The sequence below is a fragment of the Coloeus monedula genome, assembly GCF_965178545.1.
Source record: "Coloeus monedula genome assembly, chromosome: 11".
NCBI classification, from domain to species: Eukaryota; Metazoa; Chordata; class Aves; order Passeriformes; family Corvidae; genus Coloeus; species Coloeus monedula.
The window spans coordinates 5,381,563-5,409,306 of record NC_138791.1 but is presented as its reverse complement, the minus strand read 5'-3'; the positions used below and the strand labels follow the sequence as shown (position 1 = coordinate 5,409,306).

At 39.7% G+C, this 27,744-nt stretch overlaps 2 protein-coding genes across 2 annotated transcripts in view; both read right to left on the bottom strand.

Annotated features, from left to right (window-relative positions):
• Positions 1–3,654, bottom strand: MUSTN1 (musculoskeletal, embryonic nuclear protein 1). The gene is given in 5 exon segments (XM_082288903.1): positions 1–344; positions 565–685; positions 3,403–3,428; positions 3,431–3,464; positions 3,466–3,654. Coding segments are annotated over 5 exon segments (462 nt in total). The 5' UTR covers positions 3,640–3,654; the 3' UTR covers positions 1–237.
• A 4,529-nt stretch (positions 3,655–8,183) lies between these two features.
• Positions 8,184–27,744, bottom strand: part of LOC309577125 (store-operated calcium entry regulator STIMATE-like) — a 31,625-nt gene continuing 12,064 nt past the window's right edge. Inside the window, exons 2-8 of the mRNA XM_082288902.1 lie at positions 23,725–23,773; positions 21,836–21,931; positions 19,647–19,768; positions 12,875–12,987; positions 11,894–11,971; positions 10,986–11,135; positions 8,184–10,095 (exon numbers count right to left, since the gene is read on the bottom strand). Of these exons, the coding sequence (XP_082145028.1) occupies positions 9,979–10,095; positions 10,986–11,135; positions 11,894–11,971; positions 12,875–12,987; positions 19,647–19,768; positions 21,836–21,931; positions 23,725–23,773 (725 nt within the window). The 3' untranslated portion in view covers positions 8,184–9,978. The remainder of the gene's footprint in view (positions 10,096–10,985; positions 11,136–11,893; positions 11,972–12,874; positions 12,988–19,646; positions 19,769–21,835; positions 21,932–23,724; positions 23,774–27,744) is intronic.

The following is a 27,744-nucleotide window of genomic DNA, read 5'->3' as shown; positions in this document are numbered from 1 at the left end:
TGAGTCCAACAACCTTTTTTTATTAAACCATTATAGCAAACATTGTCCAATACAGAGAAAGCAAGCATGTAATAAAAATGAACATGGAAATTTTACTCTTTGATATGAGTATATTTCCTACTTAAGGACTTACAGTGGAAATTAGCTCCTTGAGTCTACAGTGACTTTAGTGTAAGGAACAGAAATTTTGAAAAATGTTACAACAATCATTTGGGTGAGACATGTCCAGCTCCACTGTCAGCCAAAGACGCTCTTGGCTGGCTCGTCCTTTGGTTTCTCAAAGACTGTTTCACCTCCTGTCCGAGCCCGGCTGAATATGGAAGGTGCTGCACAGCCCATTTGTTCTTGGAAAAGAAAACCAGGAGAGATAATCAGTGAAGTACCACCCAAATTTGGGGAGTAAAACTAGTGCTGCTGAAATACTCAAATACACATTTCATAAATACTTCATCTGTCCATCAGATGAGCAGCAGGCTGCTGTTCCAGAGGTGACTCTTTCACTTGAAAAAGGCAATTAAGTCATTGTTTTACTCTGCTTAATTGTTTCCAATTAAGGAGACTTACCACACTGCCTCATCACTTGGTAGGTTTTGGATTTAATTTCCTGGTTTTTGGTGAGGTTTCCTCTGGCTCCTTTGAGGTCTTCTTCCTTCACTGGAGGACGCTTCTTTTTCACAGGGGCTGGCTAAGAAACAGACCCACATATCAGTATTTTGTGTTTGAAGCACAGGGAACAAAGCTGCCTCAACCCAAAGGCTATAACATACAAGTTGCTAACACAACTTTTTCATCTATTTCAGTTCTGAGATTACACTCAGCTACTTCGGATCTTCACATAATCACAATTTCACTGCCCTTCCCAAAATCTGTTATCATTCTTACTGATCTGAAATTGTCTTATTGTACAGCCTTTGAAAGAACAACGGACTACTTAATTTAATGAAGAATTATTTTATTCTTAGATTTTCTTTGTTCAGCCCTGCCTGCTCATTCTGCAGGTAATTCAAGGATATGTCCAATATTTGGAAAGGAAAAATCACTTCATTACTAAGTTGGACTTGTGCCTCCATCTACTTACTACTTCTTTGGGAAACTGGTCAGAGAGATTCCGAATCCGGACTTCCTTTAGTTGGAATAACCACTTGACCCATAGTTACCAATCTTAAATTTAAGAAACAAAAGTATCTGAGCACTCAACAGGGCTCTCTACTGAACACATCTGAAGCACTGGACTTGGAACCCAAAGAAGGAGAAGGAAATCTAATACAGAAACAGATGCATCATCAGGTGGTGCACTGCAACAGCCAAGTACTAATCTGTTTACAGTTTATCCCACTACAAGGAAATAGGGATAACATTGCTTCATATTAGCCTATCCCTATCTTTAAATTAGCACTCCACAGTCAGACACAACCTCAGTCTGCAGCAGCCAACATCACAAGCATTCCCCCTTCAGTTTATTATTTCATGGTCAGATTTCCAATGTCCCACCAGGCAGCCCTCATGGCAAGATGCAGGGCACAGGGGTATGATTAGGAAGAACAGAAGATTCCCACACTCCAACTCCAACAAAATGGATTTGCACACTGAAACATCAACAAGAAACTTCTCTGACCATCACTACATACACAGGGCTTCTGATATTTGGGTTCTGGCAGTGGTGGAGCCCACTCAGGCACTTCAGGCTAAAAACAGATGTGGAGGGAATCAAATCCCTTAAGGTCTACAAATGGCTGGAGCAGCAAGTCCCAGGGAGCTTGCAGAGACAGCACATGCATGGCTGGCTCTTAGTCGGGTGGGCTGGCTCCACTGCAGCCTTTGGCATGTTTTCTGTCTGCTGCAAACTCCTGGGAATGCTCAGAATAGCTCACTGTCAGTCCCACTTGCATGTATTGTGGGAAAAAACCATTTACAAGATCTCCGGGGAAAACACTCATGAGTAGCCAAAGCAAGCAAAGGGAAAGGGTGGCAGCAAACCCTTCAAAATTCACAACAGCTTGTGCATGGTTGTTCAGCTGGTGAACCAATTGTCCCCACAGCCAGGGTGTCACCTGTCCTTCTGTAACGACAACTGGCATGTGATGGGAACAGTCCCTCATACCCATGGCATGCTCCACAGGCAACCAACCCAGAAAGGGAAAAAGCCCCTTGCTTTATTAACAAAAATATGAAATCTGCATAATCTCTGCCCATTATTGGCAACAGACAGTAACTGTGAGGCTTCTTCCCACTGGGACAAGGGAATTCTTGGGGACAGGGTGAGGAAAGGTGGTACTTGAAGATGCACAAAGTTATAGCCAGGCTGAGCAGAGTTCTTGAATGTCACCCAGTCATTTTAAAATAAACCATCTCATGCTTTGATCACAGGAGGATTTTCCAGCAGGCCAGTTGCTGTGGATTAGCTGGCCCCAGCTGAAGAGCAAAGCTGGTGCACAGAGAGGTTATGGTGAGCCCTGGCCAGCAGCTGCCACTGTCGCAGCCCCACCACTGCTAAGTGCTCCCAGATTTGTGAGCAGGGTTTGCCAGGAGCCATTCCCAGCTGGCACAGGCATGCAGCCTGTGCTTTATCTCCTCCTGTCACAAGTCAAAAAGTGCTACTTTACAAGACTTATGACTGGGTTTTAAGTCCTGTTTTCCTTGGAGTAAAGAAAATCAGCTGAACTGAGTTACACTGTGTGGCTGAAGAATTGTGCTCTCCTACTCTGCCTGTGCTCCTATTCTCCAGCCCACCCATCCCATAAAACCCTCATGCTGAGGAGAGCTCTGCCAGGCACATGCAGCTTGTATTGCAAATATAACATTTATCTGAAACTTCAACATTTCTGAGCTAATTTTAAGAGCACATTGAAGCACTGATTATTGGGGCACACGTTAATTATAAAATGGACATAAAAGTATTCATTTTATACAAAATGTCAGTCTCAAATATCCTAACAGTTATAATTTTCAGTCACACTCTTTTCTCCTGCACGTTAATACATTAAGCTTTACACAGCGACATTTCAGAACAGCCACCTCTTTCCAAAACAGAATTTCAAAATCACTGTCTGAGAAAGTGTGATGGAAAGGCAGAGATTCCTCCTTCTGTGAAACATCCCAAAGCAGAGCAGGGGAAATGATTTTTCCCTTTCTACACAAATAAAAATATTTAAGGTAAACTAGAACATTTTAAAGCTAAATTTAGTAACTATGTAGAGGGCAGCTGCTTTCCTTCTTCACCAAATAACCTAAGAATGTACTTGTTAAAATATTTTAATCACACAAGTCACAGAGCAGAAAAGCTGAATTCACTGGTTAACGAGAGGAACTCGCTAATAAGCTTTTCCAAACAGCAAATCCAAACCAGTACCAGGTTTGCCAGGCGCTGCTCCGAGGGCAGGCAGCGCACAGATGTCCCCGTACCTGTGACATAACTGCGGTGCTTCCTCGCTGAAATCCCTCCCAGGTCGTTCCCGGCTTTGATTAAATCCAGCCCGTGAGCTCTGCGAGCGCCTGTTGTTTTCCTGGACTTATATAGAGCATCTGAGTGAAGTCATGAGCCGGGTCATCTTCCCAAAGCAGCGCCCGGGATGATTCAGGTTGAGGGAGGCTGTTGTTGTCGGGAGGTTTATTCCTGGCGATGACTCGGGCGTGCAGCATTCACCGGGCTGGGCTGATGGGTGCAGGCAGCTGCGGCAGCGGGACGCGGGGAAGCCTGCTCCCTAGAAAAACGCTTCCCGGGGAGTCCGCTGGGGCTCTATTTATAACTTTAAAAGGCAAAATGTTGTTATGGACACAAAATTGACTCTGAATCCTCTAGGGGGAGGGAGGGGAAAAAAAGAGTGGGCATTTGTTTCCCAGCATAACAAAATATGTGTTTTCTAAAGATGATATAAACCTAATGTCCAAAGCAAAACTGCGCCCTGGATCACTTCTGCACAGGGATCTTTAACAGGAAAGTATTGAGACTCTTTTGGAGAGTCAATAAAGTAGGGTATGGTTTTACCCTTACAACTCTATCACTGATCATGCTCTGGTGCTGGCTCTTACACAACCGAGACAGTAAAATCACTTTCTACTTCCCGCACTATTAGCAAGTTTAACCATTTCACCCACATCTGTATAGGAACAACTTACTCAGACACAGATAAACTCAGTGTTCCCCACTGCACATGCTGACAGTAGTAAAACCTTTCCTACAACTTTTATTATTTGTTCTCGAAAGAATTTTTTAATTAAGTAAAGCCCCACCACATCTGAGCATGAATTCAATTTTTCATGACTAGGAGAAGGTTAGGTGGGAGATTGTTTCCCTTTTGTTTTTCTACATTAAATCTTTACATCATGCAAAAAAATCAGCTTCTGTAACTGCACTCAACACCTACAAAGAACCAAGACACCAGCCAGGTGGGTTAATGTGAGAAGGGCAGCCATGGCAGACCTCCAAACACCTTCCACTAGAGATAACGACTGTTGTGGTGGTAGAAATCTGCCCTGGCCTTTCCTCAAGCTCTGCCAGTGCTTTTAGGGTACAGAGAATCACAAGAGGTCCCAAAAAATTTGTTTTTTCACTACGAAAACATGACATCAAACCACAGTTCTAGCGCTGTATGAGCAGGGCTGTGAGATCTGTCGGCTGTGAACTATGCCCCAGGCCTCCCAGTGCCCAATCTGCCTTTAGGCTGAACTCTTTCCAGGCCTGAGATCTTCTCCTTTATTGGGGGAATTATTTGTAGGCTAAGAAGCAGTTTGGCTGTTATGTCCTTAGCCATCCTTAGGCTGATTTTCTATTTTAAACCCATGGCTTAGTAACCAGAAGAAGTGTTTCTGCAGAGCACCAATGCCCTTAGTAGGCCAACAAAACAGAAGAGTAAAACACTGACTTTTGAAAAAAGACAGGTTTTTTTTCTATTGTACAAAGAAACACTTCTCTAAGATGTTTCTCTACAGTCCCACAAGCGTCACTATTCTGACTACCTATTATGACAGGAAAATAGCATCCTGCATGTTTAAAGCAAATATTTAGAATTCAAGACACTGAACTATTATTTTCCCTTCGGCTTTCAAAATTGCTTCAGTTAATTGGTACTGCATATTCCTCACTCAAAAGCAACAGAGTTGTGCTTTCATAGCAATTTAATCTATACAAACAAAATCATTACACAAACAAAATCAAACCACTCAAACCGTGTTTGCCATTTGGGGCAGGTGAAGTGCTCAGAGAGGCAGGCAGCACATCCTAAGGTTTCTAAAACATCCCAAAGCCTGGACAGCTCTGTTCTCTTCAATTACACATTTCCTACACAGGCACAACCATTTCCTTGCACAGATTATGGGCTATTTTTCCTCACAAATAACCCAGCCTTAATCTACAGTTACTTACATTTTAGAGTAGAAATCCTGTTCACCTGGTTGAGGTCCTGACATCTGTTAAACGGGACGTGAATGACAATGGAACAAGATGGCTCATTTATCCAATAGTGGCCATTAAAACCACAAGTTTTAATCTTTCCACAATAGGAATTGTGGAAAACTCCTTTGCTGAGGAATGGTTCCAACTAAAATATGATGATGACCATAGAGACTTTAGTGAATGTACACACGGCTGCCACTGTGGTCTCCAAATCTCAGGGGAGATTTGACTTTTCCTCCAGGAAAGTGCTAACAACCCCTCAGGGGACTGACACTTGGTAGAGTGAAGATTATACTCTGAATTCCCTGTAAGGATGCAGTGGGTATGGGGCTGCTTGGATGTGGTAGGTGGAAAGTATGAAAATAGCAGGCAGATGTTACACAGGAGTTACAAAGACAGGATTGCATCGATACTGTGCAGCTCCAGCCCTGAAAAAAACCTTCCTCAGGGAATGGATTTGAGAGGAGCCTACGAGGATTCTTAAACCTGTAAACAAAATTTGCAACTTCAGAACAGTGGCTCTTCCTGATCAAATGGGACTTGCCATTAAGGTAGATGAATGTGCTGAAATTAAAATCAGCGTAACTGCGCACAATGAGAGCTGAAGTTAAACTCAAGTAGCAGAACCTGCTTCCCACAAGAGCACACTAAAACCACTGAAACACAGGCATTTTGAAACAGAACAAGTATAAAACAAGTGTACAAATCTGTAATAAGTCAAACTTTATTGTAAACCATTATACAACGTACATCAGATACCCTTAAAAGTTTAAGGTAACACCACTGATTAAACAATATGGTCCAAACAGGGCAGCAGAATACAGCTGTTGGTTTTGCTCACATTGGCTATACTCTGAATTTACTTACAAACAAACCCCACATTCAGTTTGAGACGGATACCTACGCAAGACAAAAACACCTACAAAAGAGTCCCTTTTTTAAAGATACTGCAGTTTTACTTTGTAAAACCATAGTAGTCATTTTCAGTAATTGAACTGGAAACTTCACCTAAAAAAGTTTGCACGCCTATGCTGTAGATGTGCTCTGCCTTGATGTGGCTGAATTTATTCGCTTTCACTACTGGTTTCTCCTGTAAAAAGCACAGCAAAGTTGCAAACACGGGTTAGTCAAGCACAGTGGCAGAGATTCCTTGTGATGCTCAGCTCTGAGCAGAGCGGGAGAGCCCAGGTCTCCCTCCCCAGGCTCGGCAGGAATCAGAGCAGACACCTGCCAGAGGGGATCACTTTGCATTGCTCTAATTTGCAACTCAGTTTCTGAGTTTTCCCTGAAGAAAAGCTGTATAGTACATTTTAGTTAGCAACATTAACAGACAGCATTCACCTATTTAAAGTAAGACAAGGGGACCTGAACATATTGAAGCCAGAACTTGGAAACCACATATTAGACAACACCAGTGTTTTAAGTTTATGCAGATGTGTCACAGGTCAGATACTAGGAACAGTTAATACATTTAGGTTGACCACTCGTGGTAAATTCCACCTCCACCAATATTTCTGTGTCTCTTCTCTAAGTTACAATCCCTTTCTCTTACTTTGGCATACACTACATAGCTTATTTTCATTAAACAGAATCCTACTTCCTAAGCACAGCCTGAATTAAACCTTTGCTATGAGTTGTCCTGAAGTACATTTGCCAGGCAGAAATCTGAGTGACAATTTGAGGATAATGCAAACATGATGTTGCAGTATCACTGCTGGATCAACTCTTTATGAAAAGTCCATTTCAGACTGTACTGCCAATACATTTCAGTGAGTGGTAAGACACAGTGAAGCACTAGGCACACACTCCCTTCTCACATATGCAAGCCAGTCAGACAAAAGCACATGTCCTACTCGTATTTATTGCAAGAATTCCAATTTTTACCTTACAGAGAGGAAAACTGCCAATCTTACATTTTCCATCTCTTTCACAATGATAACAAAGAATGTACCAAAAAAACCCCCATATTTTGTTATTTAGCTAAAATTCTGAATAAAATTATTGTCTTAGTAGAGAAAGTAATTTTTTTCCCCTCTGAAGGTTGCTCCTCCTGTTACTACTGTTGGTATTTAAAACACTTCTGTGTCTTTGGCTCATAGTGCTTTACTACATCATCTTGCTAGGCATATCAAGACCTCACATCAAGTGACATTTAAGCACTTAAGACATGAAAAATTAGGCATTCAGAACCTTTTCTATAATCATCTTCAAGAAACTGCTCCATAGCACTTTATACCGTTTTGTACTTGGTCAATTAAGCTTGAGGTCTGCTCAAAACAAATATTTTTACATGATTAAGGCCATAATTTTATACTGACACTTCACAGACTAAACACGAGACTAGGATAATTTTGATAATTGAAGTAACTGGAGGAGGAAAAAGGAAGATAAGATGCAAGCTCGTACAGTTAAATTTGTGTGCGCTGCTCAGTTATCTCAGCTGGCGAGGACAGCCATGGCTCTGCACTGGGACGCAGCACATGGTCAGGAGCTTGAGTTCACTATCTGAAATAGAACAAATCCTATGCTAAAAAAGTAAATGCTGACATTTGTGACAAGAGCCAGTCCTAGCTCTTAAATCCCTTTGGAAAAGTGAGCTGTATGAGACTATTCTGTTGATGAGTTCCTTGAAGTACTGTGCTTTTGGAGATCTGCGCCCACCCAGTGGTCAACAGTCAAGAAAAGATGACTCACACAATTAATAAAAAAACCCCAATCCCCCCAAACCAGAGGCAACACTGATTAGGGACCTTTCCCCATCCCCACCCCCCCATGTCAAAAGAACTCAGGTAAGCTTCCACTGTCATTAGTTTCTAGATTTAGTCTAAAGGAAACACTAGTACTTTAACTTATTGCAGTTCTTACATTTCAGTGCACAGTAACAAAGGTCAGTGGCTCAACTAAAACCTCGGGTTTGGGAAATGTCCCTTTGAGCCAGCTGGACACTCCAAGGTGCCAGAGCATCGTGTCCCCTCAGCAGCCACCAGGAAAAGGGATGCTGGAATAGTGAAAGTAAGCACGTGAGCGCACCGTTCAGTATTTACTAAGGCCCAGTTAAGTGGTCTGGATAATAAATCACATTAAGACCTAGTAAATCTATAAAAAAATGTAAAAAATCTTAAAAAGTTCTGAGCAGTTTTCCAATGAAACTGGTTTAAGGCTTGGAATTTTTCTGGTGTCCAGATACTACAACAGATTTGCATTTAAGGTCTGTTGTCACCTCTTTGACACATCGCCTTGTCCTGCACAAGGTTTAACTAAGCAAGGAAAGCTGTCAGAAACTATAATTTAAAAAATATGCAAAGCAAAAGGATGTCACTGAAAACACATCTGCTAGGTTTCAGATCACCACATGTTCTCAATTATCAGAAGAGACACTGAACATCCCAGAAATGCTGTGGTAACAACTGCACTGTACCCCTTGGGGTTCTTTTACTACTGAAAGATAATGAGACTTTATGGAAATGAAATAGGAGAAATTTTTTTGTAGTTGCCATTAAGCACATTAAGTAGAAGACTGCTTTTTCAACAAAAAACAAGGGACAGAATTGTATTTGCAATATTGTAGCACAACTGCTTCAACCAGATCACAGTCCTGTACTGCAGGCCCTAAAATAGGAAAAGTATCAGAAATGTTCCGTATCTTTTGGGTCACTTGAGAGGTATGCACAAGAGACTTGGAGAAACAGAAATAATTAGAGTCATCCATAGATACTCATTTCACAAATAACACAATGGATTTTTGTTATACACTAAAGTGCACATTTGTCAAATATGCAAACACCACCTCCTACTGAAAAAGGTATTTTTAAATTATATGGTCAAGAGCACACATAGGACTGCATTTTTTAGTGATATTTGGTGACTTCAGCGGTGACAGAGAGCTTTTCCCTTTGCAATCCCTTTGTCTTAAATCAGGACACAAGGATAAATAAGATTTTCACTACAAATCTTTTGACCTGTTCTGCACAAAAAAGGGAACTGCACCCTTTTCTCTGACAAAGAGAATCTTTAAATACAACTGTATGAAAATATAACTTAAATATAAAATAGTCAAATAGATTTGAGAAGACTTGGAAAAAAATCTTTGTTCCACCTATTAGTTCCATAGGTACCCAGTAGCAAGTAAACATTTGTACTTAAAAAAATAACGTTAAGTTACAGCTTGTAACCATAAACTATTCTGCTCTAGGAATTATGCTGCAAAAGCCAGTTTTAGTAATAAAACACACTCCTTTAACTTAGTCAGCTCTGATGCCTTTTTGAGAACTCCTTACACTGTCCCATCAGTAACCCAAAAGTGAAAGATTCTTTATTTGTTCTCTCTGATCTTCTCTGACACCTCCCACACGAATCTCCTTAGTGACTTGTCCCTTTTCCACACATGATGAGGAGACATTCTTGCATAATTGGTCAGTGTGTTTGTAGTGCAACTGAACTGGAAGTCTTCCAACTGCTTTGCCTTCTGTTGGTAGACCTTGCTTGTAAGTCAGTTTGTATGAAAAGGGAGATGCAATTGCAACATTAAACCCCACTGACAGAAGTTTTTGCCATGAAACCTGCAAGTCCACAGGCCAAGGAATGTGTCATACGGGCAGACCAAAGCGATGCTTCTTCTTCTTGATGGGCTTTAAGTTGGTCAGTCTGCGCAGGTCCTCCTCGGCGTCCGACTCCTCCATCTCATCATCTGCTGAAATAAGGATCTAAAAACAAATTACAGCTTCTGAGCACATGGAGCAGTCACACTCCTTCTTCTTTCTACTTTTAAACTTTTACTTTTTTTTAATGCTTGCAAAGCACCTTATTATTTGCTCAGGAAAGAGTTTAGAGAACGCAATTCGGATTTACCGCCACACTATCAAATATCATTGCACATCCTATCAGGAACCTCCAGTAAATTTTGAGGCAGGATGGATGCATATTAATCTCACTACAGCCACTGACTCTGAACCTAAAAAGTGATGCCTGCACCTCCAGAACAGTGAAGGCAGCTTGAGAGGTCTTTATTTAAGCTCTTGATCAACACTGGTAACAATGCAGTCACATTACCTGGCAAACCACATATAAACAGCATTGTTTATCACACAGAAAAGTTACATTAACTTACTAAAGCTAAACCAACTCACCTCCAAAGAAATCACCCATCCTTCAGCTGAACTAAAACCTGCTCACTTAATGTAAATTAGAAGAACATTATGCTAAGGCAACTATGTAAATAATTCTTGAGAATCAGGTCAGTTGCCTCCACCAGCTCCCTCTCACTTAAAGTTATTAACCTCTCTTTGAATTAGAATTATCTATTAGTTTTGTACTTCCTGTGAGGTTTTATTTAGAAGCTCTTGCAACACAGCTCACCTGTGATATTTACATATATTATTGTGTCTTCCTGCCCATCTGGAAGGAAATTAATTGCCAGAGTGGTACAACAATGACATTTTCCTTAACTGGCTCTCAACTGCAAATGCTGGGAGCTACTGCTAGAGGTACATGCTCAGAAAATCAAACCTAAGTTGACAGTGCTACAAAGAAATCAATATCAAGAGGGATGAATTGTATTGATATTGCATTAATTACAATAATTAACTCTACATACTTCTGACTCTGACTCCTCATGTGATGCTGCTCTCCTGTATCGCACTTTACTTCCATTTCTTGAATCTTGTCCTGCTTCCTTTTCTTCAAGTTTAGCTTTTGTCTTCCCTTTCTTCATAAGAAAATTATCTACTACCCAGAACATTAATGCCTGTTAAAGAGAAGGGGAAAATGACAGTTCAGCTTTCTTCAGAGTAGAAGAAACATCCAAATACTGACCAAATGAACTTGACAGTAATTCTGAATTGGCCAAAATCTAAATCTTGTATAGGCACAGCGTGACATGGCTTGTTACACCTTGCAGGAGTGCTCTAGAACCCAGCTACTTTAGTCCTTTGTGGAAGAGCTGAAAATAAGAAAAGCAGTGACTATTCACAGTGATGATATATTAACTCCTCATGTAGCAATGCTTTACTAGCACTTATTACATGCAAGGACACCCACTATCTCTGGCTCTAATTCCTAAATCCCAGATTGCTGAAAGAGTATACTTTGGGAAGGATGACTGCACACTTGCCCTTTTACTCTGCTCCACCACAGGCTAGCCCCTAATAGCTATGGTCAGACACAGGATACTTCACAGGATGTCTGTCCTTAGACCAACTGCTTCCTAAAGCAAATTTCACTGTAATTTTATAATCTCTATGTCAGTATTTCAGTACTACTGAAGTCATCAGGCCAAAGAGGACTATGAGGCATTCCTGCTGCTCTCCTGAGCCTGGTTCTTTAGCTCCATATGGATTTCAGCTTTGTAAAATCTACATATCCAGACATTTTACCCATTGTTTAACAGCCCTTAAATTAACTTAAGCACCAAGGTACACTGTGTTTTAAGGACTAATGTTAATTAATGAACACATGGCAGAAGGATATCCAAGTAAACATCTCATGGAAGTGAGTTGTACTAACGTTAACAAAGAAGGGAACTATCAGCATGACGATTGCCAGCTCCAGCTGGGGGTTCTCTATGGGATTCAATAAAGCCACCTGTGAAAAGAAAAGGATCAAGTTCAGCTCATGGCAGTATGAGCACACAACTGGGTTAGGCAGGGCAATGTTCACTTACAAGCTAATGTGACAGAAATAACGCAGATGAACCAAAAAAGGGCAGCTTGGAGAAAAGCAAAGTATTTAGGACAGCTTATAAATTATCACAGATAAGTAAGTGGGGCTGACAAGAAACTTATCTCTGTCATTTTTGTTTATAGAAGTCTGAGGAGCTGAGTTAGAATCATCTTGAACATTTTAGAGCTGCTCCCAAGGAACATGTTGTAGATTCCATCTTTAGGAAATTTAAACAGAGCAGAGTTTTGCAAAATATACAGTAAGAAGAAGAGAGTTCCCAAAGTAGTCCAGAGCATACAATAGAGCTAACTGGTTTTAATGGGCTGTAACAGCACCACTTTGAATATTTGGCTGCACAGAGTCCATCAAAATAAAGATTTATCCAGATGGCATCAGTGGATTCACTAATCCACTGCAAATTTCTAAAAGTCTACAGTTAAGATCTATCAACAAGGTAAGTAAGGCAAAGAAAATTCTTTAAAATACTACAAGAATACAAAATAGTGTAGGCAAGAATTAAAGAGTTAAAAAAAAAGAACCACTTAGTAGTTTCAAGGGCACTTTAGACAAGGAGATAGAATAAAATTTTAGATATTTCAGTTTACAAAAAACCCCTCAAAATACGGTATGATATTCCCAGCAATGGATAAAGGCCTCGTTAGCAGCATTCCAATTAAACTGTAAGAACATACCACTGCCACAGAGTTAATTGGCAATGACTGTAGACAATTATGATGCTTGAGCCAAACCAATAAATGCTACGGGAAGCCTTTACAGCTTCCACCTAAAATTCACTTGTCTGCAAAATGCTGTAAAAACACAAACCTCTTTCCACTGAGGTATAAGCAGCACTATGATGATGATGGTTTTCTCAAATGTCATAATCATTATGTACAGAGCACACTGGCCCACCCAAGCACTGCACTGCAGCGGGTCACCTGCAAGAAGGAAGAAAGGTTCCATGTATGCATAGGTTTGATTTTACTTCATAGTAAACATCTTATAAAAGCAGTATTAGAAGAGGCAGCAGGGCAGCTAAATCCTCTAGAAGTGCCTTCTCCAACTTCTTTAGTGCCACTCCTTCCCCTTCCTCACCCCAGCTTTCAGAAAGTATCAGAAGCTGAATCTAACAGGACTTTGTCCCATTCAGCAACACCTGTGATATGCTCACACTGTTCTACATAATCTGATGAAAGCATGACAGATAAAGTTTCATTGTGTTTCTCATAATATTGTTAATTTTGAGCCTCTATCATGACATATTAAGTGTCTTAAAAGGGAAAATTTGAGGGAAATAAGGCTGGGGAAATAAAAGGGAATAGACATTGCCCTTCAGTGTAAGTAGGTCTATGATTTCCACCATTGTCCCCAGGCTACCTTAAACTTATTTTTCCTCTCTACAAAATTGAAGCAACAGGTGCAAGAGCTGCTATAAAAAATTTACTGAACAAAAAATTAGGATTATATTTTAGTTCCAATGTGAAAGAGTTTGAAATTCTGCTGCACCTCGAGGACGGAGTGAGGACCTGAGTGCATGAAGTTATCTGCCAGGACAGAAAGAAGACCACAAATATTTGAACAGGAAAACTTATGCACACTATTAGACTATTTGAAAGAAGGCAGAGAAAGAAAAAGAAGACAAAAAGGGGGAAAAAGAGCACTGGTAAGCCTAACAAGCTTTGCAGGTGAGTTTGAAGCTGCACTTCACTGAAAAACAAAATCAAGGTATGGAGAGGGTGCAGCAGCCTCTGCAATCTCTTCAAAGGCAGCTCCAAACTCTTAGCTTGCAGATGAATAATGGGCAATGGAAAATCAGATGCCTTTATGTGTCTGTAATGCATAATGGACAGTTGCTGCTTCCTTTTCTGGAACACTTCTGAAAGGCTTTCAGTATTAATATTCGGTAATAGTCTGAGACTTAGTGTTTGCTGCTGAAGTGCTACACAGAGAAACTGATAAATCAGACTGGAGTTCAAAACAACAAATACTTCCTAAGCGAGCTTTATAGGATAAGTTTGTGATCAACACTCAGCAGTCCGAGAGGAAAGTGATTAAAATGCTCAAGCTTTACAATTATATACTGCAGTTTACAGCTCCTCTTGTAAAAACCCAAAAAGTTAGAAATTTGAAAGGGAAAAACATCAGTAAGTCAAAGTCGAGCAACTGTGATTCTTCTGAAGATACAAGGCCTGAATTAGATTTGAGAATTAAATTTTAGCAATTAATTTCTATACTCTATTACGGTATCCTGCAGTGGTAGGGAGAAGAGAGATCCAACAGGCAGGAACTGTGCAGCAAGATTGATTTATTTAATTATTTTACAAACTCTTTATAGACTTCTTTCTTCATAGTCTAATTGGTCAAAGGATCAGCCACCCCTTGGGGGTGACTGGCTAGAATCCCAAAACATCCATTGTCAAAATATTTTTCTACTGTACCATAAACAAAGCTCTGCAAGGTCGCAGGTGTTCATAGTTTATAGAACTCCGCTAATATCTTCTGTAAGAGAGAAAAGTATCTCACGGGACTGGAAAGAAGCAAGAGAAATTCTTGCTAGCTGTATTTTTGTATCCACAATACTCCACATTTTTATTACAGCATCCTCTAGCTTTCCTCATTAAATAGCAAATACTAAAAAAAAAATTTAGATTTAGCTACAGCCTTACCATTGAAACTAAGTTTATTCAAAGCTCTTTTGCAATCTTTATTTAGTTTGTAAAAGCAAAGACAGGGAAAACAATTCTGCATCTATTGCAACTCTCAGGAGATTCTATACATCCAAAAACTGTGAAACTCTGTATTAAGAGTGTTGTGCACTCTCACCAATGAATGTTTTGTTCCATAATGTTTTGGTGGGGAGTGGTGTTGCTTTCTTTGGGTTTTGTTTGGGCTTTTTTTTTTGGTACATGACTGAAATTAGAAGTTGCATATATTAAATTCTACTTGAGGATTTTTGTGTGCCCTACTGCACCTACAAAATTATTTCTCAGCTGTAATTACAAGTAGGGATAACAGGGATGCTGCCTACTATTACCAAGTCCTTTGACAGTGTCCCAATAGTATCCTTGAAGAAAAGCTTGGAAGGGACAGACTGGGTGGATGAAGATACAATTCTGCTATGAAGGAAAAAAGCTTTCACAGTGAGAGTGGTTAAACCTACTGGAGTAGGTTGTTCAGATAAAGGGGTTCTTAAATCTCAAACCATGGATAAATTAAAAACTGACTGGACCATGCCCTGAACAACCCATTTCAGCTTTGAAGCTAATCCTGCTTTGAGCCAGAGGTTGGATTATATGACCTCTGGAGATCCTTTCTAACCAATTTTATCTATGGTTTTTTAAGTAATGAAATTCAAGTTAATAACATTACCACACCCAGAAGGTGCTCCAATGAATATTTGGGACATTTGTACATTCAGACGTTTGGTACACAAACTCAAAATTTTAACTTAATGTTGAAGTCATAAAGCTCTAATTTAATTTCTAAAGTCTCTTACAGTAATCTCTTGAATTCTGATTTTTACCTGTCATGTACAGAATAATCCAGCAAATTAATGGAAAACTTGCTACTGCAAGAAAAGCAAATAAAGAAAGAAACTAAAAAATTATGAATCCTCTGCAGTGACAACTGTAGCAGCATTTTTGGAAAATGCTGGGCAATGCCAAACCAGATACTTGTGTCTGCCACTGCCATCAGCTGCTTTGTGGAAGTATGTTTAGAGACAGTTCTTGAACCAAATACCTGTTATTCCTCTGTCCTGTAACTTTCTTCTGTTCTTCAAATCCTGAAATTTTTTCTTAAGAAAATGCCAACTCACAGAACTACTCCAACATAAATTTTAAATAGTTTTGAAGTCAGTGCTATCTACCCCACATGGCTATAAGTAAGTTGTTCTGCAAGTGGCAAATGAAGAGCTGGAGGGAAAAGATGCATCAAATACAATTTCTGAGCTCTGCCATGGAGAGGCAAAGCCAAGCAAAAAGGCCACACCACAATTCAGTTGCCAAAAGTGTTTATAAGCACCAGGAGGGATTTATCACCTGTTTCCTACTCGCAGCAGCTAAAGTAGCTCAAGACAAGAAGGGAAGGAGAATGCAGGAAACATTCTTTTCAGTACAGATCATGACTACTTTTCTCCTCTTTACACACTCCAATATATTAACTGATTCTGCACTTCTATTAAAATCCAACTGCAGATGTAATGAATCTGAAAATACAAAACCAGAGATATGAAGACAAATCCAATAAAATTAAAAATTCTGATGTAAAAAAGCCCTCGAGGGAGTGTCATGCTCCTTTGTTCATAAATCAGACTGCAGTGCTGTTTTGCTGTACAAACAGCTACCATTTATAAATGCTGATATTTTGATACCCATTCCTTCCTTGAGGCATTTATGCTTAAAAACTAACCTCCATATAAAGAAGAGGCTTTTAAAACCAGCAGGACACTGCTATTTTTGTGACAGCTTCAAGTAATGAATCACCAGGGATCAAGTAATAGAGCTAAGAAGGGAAATGAGCTCACAGTGAGAACTAACTTGAGACAAATGATTATTTAGGCTCTAGAAACACAAACATCACTCAATCACAAGAAGAGACTTGTCTGGGGCTGGAAGGCAGGCTCCTGTTTGTTTTCCCACACTTACAAACAAACTGAAATCACACTGATCTCCAAGCTGAGGACTTGACTTTACTACTACAGATAAAATGCACCAAGACTCTGATACTTTTCAGTGAGCCATGGGGTGGAGAAGAGAGGAGACCTTATTGCAGCATTCCAGTACCTGAAGGGGCTCCAAGAATGCTAGAGAGGGATTTTGGAAAAGGCCACGGAGTAAGAGGACAAGAGGGGATGGCTGCCCAGTGCCAGAGGACAGGGTTAGATGGGGTATTAGGAAGGAATTCTTGGCTGTGAGGGTGGTGAGGCCCTGGCGCAGGGTGCCCAGAGAAGCTGTGGCTGCCCCATCCCTGGAAGCATCCAAGGCCAGGCTGGATGAGGCTTGGAGCATCCTGGGATGGTGGAAGGTGTCCCTGCCCATGGCAGGGGGTGGAATGAGATGGTCTTTTGAGTTCTCTTCCAAACCGTTCTGTAATTCTGTACTAAACATCCACATTTAACTTCAAAATACCAAATTCTAAACACACTTGCAACCCCACAGAACTGCATTTTAGTGCCCTCTTCTACCCTACTTGCTTTATTTTAAATAATCTTATGAAAAATAAGGGTGTTCTTTGGGTCAAACTGAAAAATTTTAAATAAACTGGTGATATGAGGGTTTTCACTTCAGAAACAACAGGGACACTTAACAGAAGATGACAGCAAATGATCCAGTGCAACTTGTCCTTTTAGATGGAATTTCTCACTGAGGGCCTAACCTTACTGCACAGCCAAAACCAATAACTTTCCATCTGCTCTCTAATTCTCCTTATATCACAAGCCTCTTCCACATGATTAATGGAAACACAGATTTGCAATATGCTTTAAAATAGTCCCTACAATAGCTCGATTAAAAACCTAACACACTAAGGGCAGGACAGCACATTAATAAAGATGCAGAAAAGAAAGTTAGTGACTAATAAAATGATCTGATATTAGAAAGAACAACTAAGTAAAGAGGATTTCTGTAATTTCATACATCACTTATATACACACACACAGGAGAATACTCAATAAACAGGTTCAGGTGTTTTAGATGTCCTAATTCAAAGTGACAATACTGGAGCAGCCACAGACCACCTCCACAGCAGAACACAGGTCCATTTGTTGATTTTAAGAGCTTAATTACTGCAGTCAGAAATGCCTCATAACTAAAATAAAACTGGGTTAATTTTGAAAGTCAGGAAGAAATAGTTAAGTTGCAGGAGAGTGAATATACTCCCCACATCTCCCCGTTCACCCAGACTGCTTATTATCAAAAGAACATTAAAATGGGAAAGGACAACAGATTACACACACACAAAAAAATCAAAATGTTATTAAGAAGAAATAAAATCTAAGATCTGACATGATTACAAGTACCTACCTATAACTGTAATAGATGCAACAATTTTTTTCTCTAAATGGAAACTCAAGTTTTATATGGGCTGAAAGCTGCTCAAACATCTTTAAATGGTTTCAAGTCAAACCAACAATCAGAAAATAGGGCTCTGGGCAAGAGGTCTCACCTCCTTCCTTGCCCCTTCACCTTCCCTGGGCATTGGTGCTTACCTAATCCCTTAGAGACACAAGTCTGGGGACTAATCTGGAGGAACTATTTACTTTTTTTTACATCTAGTGAATTTTTGATGGTTTAGCTCTCTTGGCCAGTTCCCTGAAGAGTCAGATATGCACCAGTCCAAGGAAAAGAGTGGAAACACTGGACTGTGGCATGTGAGATAAAAGCAGATAAACAGCATTGTGGCAGTGCTGATTTCAACAGCTTAAGTGGCCATAAACTGCACCCTAAAAGATACACATTAAATCTATATAAATCTAACATGCCCTAATGGTATAGGCAGTTATTTCTCCTAAGTTGCTTGTCATCATCTCTAAACCTCTGACATTAAAGCAAATAGCAATTAATGCTACTTGATTGCAAAGTTCTCAAGCTTTTAAAGTGCTCCAGTTTCACAAGGCCTTTATTTACTCTTAGTTCTGTCAGCTACTTAGGATCATTAAAATCAAAAAAATCTACAAAACCAAAATCCTACCAATAATAATTATAAAACTGCTGTGAAAGCTCTTAATTTATTAGGCAAACATTTTTAACTTTAGTAAACTTTCCCCCCTGCCAAACCATTGGAGTTTTTGTTTTCCTCTCTGATTAAGAGCCACAGTTCACTTGCAAGGCAACATCTCCTCCCATTCCTATCTCAAGGAGCTTCAAATGTGATTTTTAGCATGTATACAAAACTTTCATTTTCAGCAACCTGAGAATAACAGACTGAACGAAATTAAATGTTGATGGTGAGTATGTGTGATACTCAACTGCAACTGCAAATCCACAACCTCTGCACATCAGTGGACGTCTGTGTAATGTAATAGAAGATAAAACTCTGCAACTTCACCTGAAAGTGATTTCACGGTCTGTCCCTCACACATTTTCCACCAAGGATACAAGCCCTACATGCACAAGCTCCAATGATCATTACTTGAGGAGCAGCACAGGCCATCTTGCCATTCCTTTCACTGAAGGGATGTGGCTGCTTAAAGAGGGCTGGCAGAATTCTTGGTCTGTATCTTCAGACAACGGCATGTGGTTCAGTGAAAGCTTTAATAGAAAATGACCTTCCGGCAATCATTTTTTCAGAAGTGTTTCAGAGTAAATTTATCATATTGGTATTTTTTCCAGGAGATTAGCCAATATCATAATTTGTTGAATCACTCCTTAAAAAAATAAATATTCAAGCAGTTGCTCCAAACTCAGTAAATGCTCAGAACTTGTTGAGCTTTTTAGGATAGAAGGTGCATGCTTAGATATAGAACTTAAAAGAACCCTCATGACAAGTGAAATATTAAAATGATTGTGAAATGATTTTAGGATGAGTTAACCAATTGCTGAAGTACTCTGAGATTCTACCCTGAGAATCATTTCAGTGCCAGAACAGAAACATTTACCATATTCCCCAAAGCGAAGGGACTCCCACTGCTGCCATTCCACAATGCTGCTGACAGCACGGATCCCGATGTAGATTAGCAGCATTCCTAATGTGGCATCCAACAAGAAATTGATAAGGTACCTGAAAGGAAAAATAGAAAAGAAAACAAGGAGTCAGGGTCCATTTTCTGCAGGCTCAGGGTATTTTAACACCATGATAGATAAAAGATCTGTAAATATGTTGAGAAGCCAGAGTATTGAGAACAATCATTTACCTACTTCTGTAATTACAGATAGCCTGAAATTTAAATAGTTTTAGAAGTCTCAATATTTTGTTTCTGTCTTTAAAGATCCCACAACTTTCTAAAAATAGTTATCTTCTAATAATTGTCCACCAAATCAGAGTTTTAATTAACTTCGCATTAGCCAAACATTAAAATCAAGGCTGAGTGTTTGCAGAGGAAGCTCGGCAATTCCGAGCCTGCACGAGTCCCACAGAGGCCACAAGAGGCTGCTGTAAGCCCGCAGCAGGAAGGCAGCAGCAGGAGCAGGGAAAACAGAGGTGCCAGCATCTATTCCACATCCAGTGGGCACACCAGGGATGCCCGAGATTCCCAAACACTCGGGGCTCACCCTGCGATGTGTCCTTAACCTGCCCACCTGTACCTGGCACAAACAGGACCTGCTGTGCTGCTGCCAGGCAAGTCTGGATCCGCTTTCAAACTTAAGAAATATTTTTCCTAACGTAGGCTTCGGTTAATACTATGTGGTTTTTTTTCTGCCATCAAGAACCTGCACCCTTGTCTGAGAAATTATCCAGCTCCACACTGTAATTTCTGTTATGCTGAGAACACTGAATAACCTCACTCTCTTACTTGTTCTGTGTCACGTTACACTTAAAAGTGGAATTTGAAAATAAAAATATGTAGACTGCAGAAGAGAATGCACATGTCAGTAAACCCTTTATTTTGAAAACACAGCACGAAGGTATTTTTAGTTTTAAAATACCGTAATACACTACTGTGCTACAGTTTTAAACACTGACAATTTTTGGCATGCTTTTGTTACCTTACTTGAATATATACTTTGACTTATAAAAATGGAATGAAAGTAATTTGCACCTGCCAGTTTTTAAACCTATCAGGAAATTCTTAAATCTATGAGCAAGGAAAATCCTATAATGATGCCAGGAATTATTGAAACTGTAATAATTATAATTCAAACTTTACAGTTAATGTGCTAAAATAAATACATTTTGCCTAGCAAATTGCTTTGTGGTGGGAAGAGAAAAGCAGTGCTCTCCTTATACATTTGTACCATGCAGGAGCACAAAAGGAACCAAAGGGGAATAAGAGATATAGAAAACAGGCTTGTGCAGCAACACAAGCATGTTCCTTGAGCTGTGTGTCTCTTTTGTTTACCAAAGAACAACAAGTGAGCAGATGCCATTGAAAGGAACTGGATTGGTTCTAAAAGGCAAATTACTGGGCTTTTAAAAGTAATTTCACAGCTTCCATTACCAGCAATGTGTAAGCTACTTTGAGCATGAGCCTTATCAAGAACAAACCCAAGCAATTACCATTTGCTTCAGGAGCTCCTGTAAAGAGCCTGTTGGGGTCTTAGTCATAAAATCTTCAGGTTTAATACACTACAGAGAAATGCTTATCTATTTAGTCACACTGCTCCAAGCATGACATTGCAGAATTAATTTCTGTACTAACTGCCTGGCTACCAAGCAAGATTCCCCATTTTTAACAAAATGAAAATAATACTGCAGCAGCCAATGCAGGTTTTAGAAGAAGATACAAACACAAATGATTTTTGCTAAATAACCCTGAAAGCAACCTCACTTTGTATTAGAGCCTTGCTTTACTACAGTGAACACAACTGGATGTTCATTTCCTTTGGTCCCAGCACCTTCAGTAAACAAACCTGAACTGCATTGTGCATCCCAAGTCCTCATTCATTCACTGGAGAGGGACAAGTAGAAAGGCTTTGCCCTTGGTTTAAAATATCTACACACAGGGCAGACTCCTGCCAGCCATGAACTTGAAGAGGAGAATTCTTAAAACTCAAGGTTTTTAAAGTGGCTGATTTTTACCATGAAAACTGTATTCTGAGCTCTATCTTGCCTTACCATCCACATACACCATCAAACTCAGCTACAGAACTTCCATAAAGACCAGTTATTCCAAAATTAAACACTTACAGTGAACAAGGGTCTTCTTCTGTAAGGTCTGATAAGTAGACATTTGCAAAGTGGATGAACAACATCCCTATGGCTTGCTTGGAAGTATCTAAAAACCTGTGTAGAGTAAAAACAGTTCTTAAGACCCACAAACAACACAGCCAGACATTGCAAATTTATGTTAATTAAAACTCCATCTCTGCTATTAATTTTTTTTCTCCAAATGAGAACACCAGAATGATAAAAGTATCATGGTATTTAGCTTTTATTTAACAATGTTCCATTTTAAATTCTGCTGCTATTTCTTCTAACAATAACCCAAATCATTATTAACTTGAAACCTACCACAGTAAACATAAAGTCTACAGATATCCTCTTGGTGTCATATGCATTATCCAAGAGCTAATCCTGACTAACTCTAGCTAAGTCTTTAATAACCTCCTGGAAACAATGAGTATCCCAGTCCTGATAGGTATTTTGGACCTTTTATGTTTATGCATTTTTAGCAAGCTTATGGCACAGACAAAAATAAAATCCTCATCATGTGCTTGTGGGCGAACAACTTAATAGTGACTAATGAGTGCTTTATCTACAGTATTTCACTTTAAAGCCAGCATATTTTTCACCTGAAAGCATGAAGTGGTTTCACTGAATTTTATCTATAGTGCAGAGCCCAGAACACACTGCAGAAGAATTCCAACCTTGACAGTATTATCTCCAAAGCAGATGATAAAGTCAGAGAGAAAACAGTTTGTTACTCAAAGAGAAAATATAAACCCCCACTTAGACAGTGATTCAGTATTGACTCCAGCTCTTACCATTCTTTTATCATCATCCTTTACACAAAACCAAAACTTTCAGTGGATGTTTCATTAAATGCAAATCAGAGGAATACTAACAAGAGTATTCTGCAGGCAGGAGTGTATTCTAAGTATTATACAGAAAAACAACCATTTTGCCTGCTGTTTCCACATCTAAAAAGATCTAAACACCCCAACAGATCCAAATGACATTTTAAGCCTGAATTCATCTACCCTCCCTGATAACTGTCTTGAACTTCAATCTCTTCATTCACTGCATGACACAGAAAGCAGTGTTGGAGATGAGGCAGGAAGCCAGTGAGTTACTTATCTAATCAGTACACCATGCTATAAATAGCAATACTTGAGTCCCGGAACAAGATTCTTTGCTTAAAAATTAAGGGCTATCAGTGCACTTGTTAGAATTTCAGGCTGAGGTAGACTGTAGTACACGAAGTTTTTGTACTTATTTTTTCAATAAGATAAAGGTCAGTGTTAGCTTTGAGAAGCAGCATTGTATGAGAGGAATTTAAATCACTGAAGTCTTGAACAAGTGGAATGGCAGCCTAACACACCAGTCTCAAAACTGGTGCATCTTATGTTGGCATTGCTTCAATCCAGTAACTCTTACAATGTAATAAACACAAATACGCTTTTTATACCTTGTATTTTTTATGGTTGATGTACTTGTATCTTTTATCACACTGTTTTCTATTTTATACATAGTAGGATACCTACAAAACATGGAATTTTATTTGAGCCCAGCTGAGATCTTCTGATAAGCTTATGCAAGTTTGTAGGTGTTCAGGTGCATCTTAGGGCTACTCTAAGTTTCCATCTTCAGGAAGAAGCACAACTTGAAGCTTTATGTCTAAAAGCACATCTCTGCAGATTCCTGGAAGTGTTCAGTAAGAAATGTCTAGCCAGGAAACACACAGAAGGTAACCTGACTCATGCATTTTGGTAACTTTTTTGGTTCCTCACTGACAGTTACCAATTTCTTGTCATCACTTTTCTTTATTTTAGTCATCATACACAAACATCATCCCTTCAATTTCTAAAACATGCAAGAAGAAAAAGAAGTTAAGAATGAAGCATGCAGAAACTTACCATATCCTCCAGGGACGTCTTTCATGCTTTGGTTCTCTGAAGCGTTTTACTAAGGAGAAAAAAAAAAAAATCATTGAAGACAATCAGCAACTTCCAAAGCAACAAAAATACAGAAAAGTGAAAGCAAATAATCTGGCAGAAAAGTGACATCCTTCAATGAATTGGATCTTTCACTAAAACTCCAAGGATCCATTTCTTAAGAAACTGTCTCCCTTCTGTCCCCTCTAAATTCCTAGAGCTCCATCCTCTGACTGCCAACATTCCTCACATGAAACAATAATCCACATCTGACCACCATTCCACTGGCCTGAGCTTTTATGACTGCCCATCCAGAAAATTTAATTTCCAACAGAAAAGCAGGTATTAGAAAGAGATGTTTCTTTTCCTCACTGGAGACCCAAAGTCAAATTTGAAAGTATTTTCATAATATGGGGCAGTCTATAATATCAGAAAGAAATCAAGTAAATTAGTAGCAGGACAAATACATTCTCTGACAAAGTATCTCTATTTTGTGGGCAAATTGAATTACAAAAGGAAAGCAGGACAGATTTTCTTTTAGTCTGATAATCCCTTCACAAAAAGGTTGACAGTTGTTAACTTATTGAAAACTAAAAAAAATCACTATTAAAATTAATGACAACTATATACAAAGGCAAAAAAGTAGGTAAGTTTATCTACTGCAGTTTTAATGCAGTTTATAATACAAACTGTTTGGGCATCTGATAAAAAGCTCCTCTCATACCCTGCCCAGCTACTTCCATGTATTTCCAACCCCTCCCAGGTCCATCAAGAAGGATCTAAATGACTCCTGAAGGAACAAGTGTAGGAAAGTAGAGGGACAAGGGGATAAAAGCAGTTGCTGATGTGTAAACAGTGACTGGTCCATACATTTGCACCGTCTGGTCTGCAGTTTGTCCCATTGTCTTAGGAAATGCCATTTCTAACTCCTGGGCAAGAAAACCTTTTTTCCTGCTGGGAACACACACTCAGCCATGCCACAGGTCAGACCTGGGCAGGGGCTGTAGCAGCCTCACCTCTGCCAGATCTAGCCTAATATCCTAACACAGATTTATTCTTTAATACAGCTCCAAATACTAAATCCTTACACATCCCAAAGACAGACCAGAGATAACAAGGTAATGTGAAACCTTTCCACTAAGAATGGGTTTTACTTCCTTCTGCCCAAATTTCAGTACCACTCACCAGTTCCTTCAACACAAGTCTTGAAAAATAATTATTTAGGCTCTTATTTCAGAAATGATCTCTTATATTAAAATAAATAAGCCTTGATTCCCCGCCACCCCTTCAAATTGAAGAGATTCTGATTTAAGAGGCACAAACCATAGCAGGTAGAGTCAGCAAAATATCAACAGGTATTCTAACCTGCTTCTCCAGATATTAGTGATGAATTTCAGTTTAATATAGGATGCTCTGTGTACGTCATGCTTGCCCAGCTTAAAAGCCTTTAAACCACATTCTGGTTTCTGAACCAATCATAACTTTTTCAAAAGTAAGGCAATTTCCCCCAAAATCAACTGTCCTCATAAAACAATTAAATAAATCACCTTCAAGGTGGAGGAGCAGCACTTTCAGGCTGTCAACCTGCCATCTCACTGTCACTGCTTCTGACAGCAGAGAGAAACTGATTCACCCCCATGAGAAATTAAAAAGTGACAAGACAAAAAGACTGTACATTTACACCAAAGATAAAGTTGTAATAGCAACATTTGCCAGCAGTTTTCCCTGTGAACAGCATGACACAAATATAAAACTTCTGTTAAAAATGAGCAACACTCAGCCAAGTTAACCAGTTTGTTATTTATGACAAGTCCTTCCCAGTCACATTATGGATTACTTTAATTAGTGGCACTTTTGTGTAACAATAGGAAGCCACAAAGCATCACAAAACAAGTGCAAGAAACAGAAGTTTCAACTTACTGTGGAGTTAGTGCAAGATGCTTTTCTGCAGACAAAAATGGAATTAAACTGCTAAGGTGTGCCTGCTTTGGGCAAGGGTGAACTCCAAGCTTAGGCTGTTGTCTGTTACTGCTATGAAGTTGTGTAATGCCTGTGGATTCATTAATTTCTTTTAAAAATTCACAAAAATTCATTTTGGAAGAGGTTATTCAAAAGCAATTCAACTGAAAGCACTTCAAATTTTATCTGTGCTGAGAAACTGAGACTTGAGAAAGTTTGTGTTTCTCTGGCCAGTTCTAGAAACACAACATTTCACTTGAGTTAACATTAAACAGGAGAGCAAGCTTGGAAAGCCTGTCTTTTGGGAATGTACTGGCTGGCTGATCACACCACAAACTTCTATCCCCCCAAATTAAATGAGTAAAATCTTTAGGAGGTGCAACCTGATGAATATGTACCTGTACATTTGAAAGCCCAGTAGATCCACATGAAAGTGCTGTTTTCCTAGCCCAGCTCCTTGCAGCAGTGTCTGTGAGCATCAGGTGTTTCTGACAGATGCAGACATTACCAGGTACTTCCCAACACATCCCTGATAAAGAATCTGAGCCTTCCCAGTAACTACACTGAGCAAAAACCCAACAGACAACCACACTGGTAAGCTGAGGGTCCTCACCATGCTCGCTGTTAATACATTAATTTTGGAACTAAAAGCCAGCATGCTTTTTACAGAATCTTTATTGGCAATTTTTAAGCACCTATTAAATTGGGGAGGGGAAAGCAATTTTTACCCTTTCTCTCCCCCAAAAGAAGTCAGGATTGCTGTTCCCAGCCCCACTCCCGGTTTCTCTTGGCAGTCTCAGCACAAAGCCGGGCTTGTGCGTGTGTCAGCTGACAGATGGATCTCAATCTGCCGGCTCCTGCCTGCGAGGACGCGGTGCCGCTCCATATGCTCCAGCTCGGAGCTCCGCACTCGCACCAGCAACGACTCGCCAGAGTTAATATTAATTAACTAATAATGTTCAGAATTTCATGCTGAATTAAATGAAGAAAGAAGTGCTGCTTGTTTATACGTTCAGTGCCAGAATTTTTCAGGAAAGGAAATAAAAGCACTTCTGCCAACAAGTGTGTGAGCTGCCAGATGGACACATACTAGGTAAGCATATAAGACACAGTATTGCTTATGCAAAATTCAAGTTCATTGAATTGTCTTCCCACTTCATTGAAATTCTAGGAATAATTAATGCCAGAGTGGAAGGGTTTCTAACACTTACTTTAACATAGCAGTTTTGCAATCAGAATTTCAGAAGACTCGTAGGGAAGAATAAAGGCCAGAACAGAGACAAGAAATAAAATAAAACCTCTCCAAATTGTCAATATGCAAAGCAACACTTGAAATTCAATCCAACCTTCCTCTCCTTCACCTCCTCAAGAAGTCCCACAGGAACTATTTTGCTGATGTGAAGTAACTTCAATATGGATTCAAGAACTCCAAGCTTCTGGACGGCTGCTCTTGTAGCAGCACAAAACTGGCTCATCTCACACCTTTGAAACATTTCTACGTATCATGCACTACTGCATTTCTTAGATGCAGGTTCTGGCAGTTCACAGTAAGAATCTTTCCAACCCCAGTAAAGATCAAAGATTTCTCCAGCTCATTAATTTGAAATTAAAAAAAAAGTAAAATCAACATGTTTGATGTCCTCTGCAGCTGCACTACAACAATACTGCTCTTCTGAGGAGAGAGATGGGAATTTCACCTGTGTTTCCAAGGCTTCTCAAAACTGTTTCAAAGATGGGTCACAGACAAAGCATGTGACTAAATGTTTCATTTCGTAAACCTCCTACACATTTCTGTCATCAGAAAAGAACAGCTGAGCTGGTCAAAGAGAAAAGGAGGAAAGGTTGGTGAGGATCATATTTACACGTCACATTCCCATTTCTTCACGTGTGTGGGCAGTTTCATCTGGGACGGAACTGCACCCTTCTCACAAGTGCACAGGCCACAGGAAACAGCCACAAGTTGCAGCCAGGGAAATTCTAGGGTCAAAGAAGTAAAAAATTTCCAGTGGGAGCAATTAAACTCTGCAGCAAGTTGTCCAAAGA